General features: G+C 33.2%; 1 protein-coding gene across 1 annotated transcript in view; it reads left to right on the top strand.

Moving 5' to 3' along the window:
* The window catches only part of LOC107601975 (mannosyl-oligosaccharide 1,2-alpha-mannosidase IA-like), a 126,246-nt gene extending 124,597 nt beyond the window's left edge, over window positions 1–1,649 (top strand). The window contains exon 13 of the mRNA XM_016294348.1: window positions 1,486–1,649. Coding sequence (XP_016149834.1) covers window positions 1,486–1,605 — 120 coding nt within the window. The 3' untranslated portion in view covers window positions 1,606–1,649. The remainder of the gene's footprint in view (window positions 1–1,485) is intronic.
* The last annotated feature ends 3,642 nt before the right edge of the window (window positions 1,650–5,291 follow it).

Below are 5,291 nucleotides of genomic sequence, written 5' to 3'. Positions count from 1 at the left end.
AGATAGATAGATAGATAGATAGATTGATAGATTGATAGATAGATTGATAGATAGATTGATAGATAGATAGATAGATTGATAGATAGATAGATAGATAGACAGACAGACAGACAGACAGACAGACAGACAGACAGACAGACAGATCTGGAAGTTTCTGCAGTGTATCTGATGAAGCAGTGTGCGGTTGAGGATCTCTGGTGTTTTTCGCGGCTCTTCCTCACATTAGCTCTGGTAACTGAACGCTCGGCTGTGGCTCTTACATTAAAATAAAGCCAATGTTAAAGTGCTGCGCTCCTCCAACAGACTGACATGTTAATTACTGGCTGCTGGAGGTGGAGGAGAACGCAAATGGATTTGTCAAATACATCTCCAAACCAAACTCACGAGACAGTCCTAATTATAGTCTAGGTGTCTACCTTTGTTTGAGGTTAATACATCATTAATTTGCCATGTCAGCTCTTCTTTTATTCAGCGCTCAAATTTAGTGGTTAATCTTCTAGCTAACTTTTAAGTGACAGAAATAGCAGCTCTCCTATTTTAAAGGATGTCTCACAAAACGCTTGTATCTTCTGCCAGCAAAAAACTGTACCAAACAGATCGCTTCTGCTTCAAGTATTTTTTTTTTTTGAACTGTAAAATTGTGAAATATTATCATAATCTAAAATCGCTGTTTTCTATGTGAATATATTGTAAACTGTAATTTATTTCTGTGATCAAAGCTGAATTTAGTTGCATTTAGTTTTATTTTTTTGTGGTTTGTGGTCTTGTATGCTCAACAAAGCTGCAATTATTTGATCAAAAATACAGTAAAAACAGTAAAATAGTGAAATATTTTTACAATTTAAATTAGCTGTTTTCTATGTGAATATATTGTAAACTGTAATTTATTTCTGTGATCAAAGCTGTATTTTCAGCATCATTACTCCAGTCTTCAGTGTCACGTGATCTTCAGAAATCATTCTAATATGCTGATTTGCTGCTCAAGAAACATTTCTGATTATTATCAATGTTGAAAACAGTTGTGCTGCTTCATGCTTTTGTGGAAACTGTGATACATTTGATTTTTCAGGATTCACAGATGAAGAGAAAGTTCAAAAGAACAGCATTTATTTGAAATTGAGAATCATTTGTAATATTATAAATATCTTTACTTTCATTTTTGATCAATTTAAAGCATCCTCAATGAATAAAAGTAGGAATGCAATGTTGCTTTGGATAATCTGTCAAAGTGTCTGCCAAATGCATAAAATGCATTAAATTTAAATATTTTAAAAGTATGAAAAATTATAATGACTTTTCTCCTCATGTTTTATCATCCTAGCCATGCATGATTATATGGTTAGTTGCTTTATATTATTTGTAATAACTTTGCTGTTGAGAACTACTGATGTAAGATTACTGGTACTGTATAATGAAGTGTCACATGACCTATATTATTTCTTGGCACAGTAGAATTCTAAACATTATGATGAAATGTTTTCACAGGCGTTAGAGAAGCACTGTCGTGTAGACGCGGGTTTCTCAGGAATCAGAGACGTGTACGCCTCCACAGTCAGTCACGACAACATGCAGCAGAGCTTCTTCCTGTCCGAGACTCTCAAGTAAGTTCATTATCATGTTCCTGTTCCTGCACCTTCCTGAATCTGGCATCTGTAGGTTTAATAATGAGTCACGGTAGCATTCTGCTCTACACATAATGCAGAACATCAGGAGGAACAATCAGGATGATCAAAGCCAGATGAAATAAAAAGATGAATTTGTTTTAATTGTACTTTTTGGCGTTTCTTCCTTTCAAGATCCAAAAGGCACAAAAACCCCACATGTTTCATGTTATCTGAGCCATTTAATACCTTCCATCGACTCCCTTTACTTCTTTTATCCCTACGAAGCCATTCATCAAGGAAAAGCTCTTTTAGTGTGATTGTACAAACGTCCAGCTTCAGCTCGTGCTTCATGTGTCTTTCTGCTGTTTTTTTATAAAGTAAATGTAAGAATAACTTTGATATTGTTAGTGATATTTAAAGATGAACACTTACTAGACTGAAGCAACTTTACTTGATTATCCAGACATCATTTTTTAGAAAAATCAGCGCTCACCTGTAATTTATCTTTTCTTTCATCCTTTCATTGTGTATTCCTTTCCCCGTCTCTTCTGCCAAAGCGTTTGCGGTCTTCTTTATTTCGTTTTCTCTCCCCACCCGTGATATTTTGTTCTATCTAGTTTCGAGTCCAATTTTGTGCTATGATTTTTTCTTTATTATTTCAAGGCAGAGCGAGGATTGAGGTATTTACAAACCTGACAGGAGGATCCTTCGTCAAATGTGTTGTACAGAATCCTTTGGTTTGAACAGGAAGTTGAATGACGTCATCGGCAGGGCAGGATTGTTTTACGTGATTTTAAACTTAAACTTGTATTTTTTTTTCTTATGCTTCAACTGCATTGTGAGCCTCGGTGTTGTGCACGACATGCCATGTTTCAAAGACCAGTATCACGAGAGTGGAAAAACACACACTTGCACTGACACCGGATGGCCACTAGGGCTGGGCGATTATATATTGAATATTCATTATATTTTTGCAATGATTTTGCTGGAGATTGTGAATCAAAAATTATATAAATGTGTTTTGTTGTTTTTTAAGTCAGACTAGTTTGATAATGAAGCATTTAAGTTTGATCCATTTTCATAACTCACTTCAAACTGTGCGCTTTAATGAATCGATTCAAAACCCTAAAACCAAACAGCATTTTTTCATCTTTTAAAAATGCAGGAGATTCTGAATCACGCAATTATTTGAATGCACTTTTTTTTTTTTTTTAAGTCAAACTAGAAGAGATTGCATCATCAGAGTAGTTTAATCAAAAACGGCATTTATGTTTGATTCATTACCATGGATCACTTCAGATTGTCCGTTTCAATGAATCGATTCAAAAATCCTAAAACAAAGATGCATTTGCATCATTGCTCAAAAATTCCAGTGATTGTAAAGCACAATTATTTTAATGCGCTTTTTGTAATTTGTTCATTAAGTTTCATAAAGATTGCATCATCAGAGTAGTTTCATGACGATTCTTCCGAATCAAAAACGGCATTTAAGTTTGATTCATTTCTGTGAATCTCTTCAGACTGTCCATATCAATGAATCAATTCAAGTCTCTAAAACAAAGATGCATTTGCATTATTGCTCAAAAATGCTTGAGATTCTGAATCTCACAATTCTATTCTTTTGTCCATTAAGATTCCTATCATGATTCTTCTTCAGTATCAAAAACAACGTGTAAGTTTGATTCCTTTGCATGAATCACTTCAAACTGTCCATTTCAATGAATGGATTCAAAACTCTAAAGCAAAGATTTGCATCATCACTCAAAAATGCAGGATATTGTGAATCACATAATTATTTTAATGTGCTCTTTTTTTTTTTTTCATTGCATTATGCTTCCAAAAGACTAGTTCCATGATTCTTTTACAGCATTTAAGTTTAATTCACTTCCGTGAATCAGTTCAGAATCCGTTCAGAGCTCCTAAACAAACATGCTTTTGCATCCTCTCTCAGAAATGCTGGAGATTGAGAATCACACAATTATTTTAATTTGTTCTATAAGTTTCCTAAAAAAAATTGCATCATCAGACTATTTTCATGATTCTTCTTCAGTATCAAAAGCAGCATTTAAGTTTGATTCATTTCTGTGAATCTCTTCAGACTGTCCATATCAATGAATCAATTCAAGTCTCTAAAACAAAGATGCATTTGCATTATTGCTCAAAAATGCTTGAGATTCTGAATCTCACAATTCTATTCTTTTGTCCATTAAGATTCCTATCATGATTCTTCTTCAGTATCAAAAACAACGTGTAAGTTTGATTCCTTTGCATGAATCACTTCAAACTGTCCATTTCAATGAATGGATTCAAAACTCTAAAGCAAAGATTTGCATCATCACTCAAAAATGCAGGATATTGTGAATCACATAATTATTTTAATGTGCTCTTTTTTTTTTTTTCATTGCATTATGCTTCCAAAAGACTAGTTCCATGATTCTTTTACAGCATTTAAGTTTAATTCACTTCCGTGAATCAGTTCAGAATCCGTTCAGAGCTCCAAAACAAACATGCTTTTGCATCCTCTCTCAGAAATGCTGGAGATTGAGAATCACACAATTATTTTAATTTGTTCTTTAAGTTTCCTAAAAAAAATTGCATCATCAGACTATTTTCATGATTCTTCTTCAGTATCAAAAGCAGCATTTAAGTTTGATTCATTTCTGTGAATCAGTTCAAATGAATCAATTCAAAACAAAGATGTATTTGCATCTTCACTCAAAATCTCCAGTCTCCATTTGGTGCTTTTTTTATATAATTTTAGTAGAAATATCTGTAGGTAAATATATTGACCATGTACTGTTATACTGGTGCATATAAATGAAAACGAATCAGCTGTGAATAACGCATTGATTAAATCAGTTCTGCAGATTTTCACCCAAAATCAACACCGAAAATGTGAAATCACCTGCGTTCTTTAGCGCTATCGCCCAGCCCTGTCGTCTCAAAGCATCGATTGTGAATGTGAAGGTTTTTGTTCCTGAAGCAACGCCGTCAGACAGTAGTGGTGGAATGAATCTTTACAGGATGAATGTGAGTGATTCATGTCATTAATTGTTCCTGTTTTCTCTCTCTTTCTCTTTTCTAATTTTTATGGACGTTCATGAAAGACTCGTTCTTTTCGTTTTTCTCAGGTGTTTCTGTACAAGTTTTGATTACAGTTATTTGCACTATTCATTACGGTAGTGCTGATCATTGTTAATTTGAACGTCTTCTGTCTCTCATTGTTGAATATTTTCAAATACTGGTAAAAGATCTGTGCGATTTATACATTTAAAATGAGTGCACAAATAATCGAAGTGTCTTTCTTTTGTGCTCTGCACTTAACATTACTTAACTTAAAACATGCCATTAATCTTCAACCTGCGTTGAGTGCCACTTACATCCTCAAAATACTGCACATGATTCATAGGTTTTGCTATGAATATTCTGCACTTTGGTGACCCATTAGATTTTATAAAGCATTACAGCCACAAATCTCAGATAAACAATCTATTAGTTAGCAGTGTTATTTTAGTACCATTGAGATACTACTGTATATTTAGAATTTTATTTTACTTTTACTTATTTTTATATATTTTTATATTACTTTTTTAATTTTTACATGTTCAACATTTTAGTAATTTAGCTGTTTTTGTTAGTTTTATTAGTTTTTTTATTAGACATTTTTTATTATTTTATACATATATA

The sequence above is a fragment of the Sinocyclocheilus grahami genome, unplaced genomic scaffold (genome assembly GCF_001515645.1).
Source record: "Sinocyclocheilus grahami isolate Dianchi unplaced genomic scaffold, SAMN03320097.WGS_v1.1 scaffold316.1, whole genome shotgun sequence".
NCBI classification, from domain to species: Eukaryota; Metazoa; Chordata; class Actinopteri; order Cypriniformes; family Cyprinidae; genus Sinocyclocheilus; species Sinocyclocheilus grahami.
The sequence above is the reverse complement of the archived record's forward strand: the minus strand, read 5'-3'. Positions and strand labels throughout refer to the sequence as shown.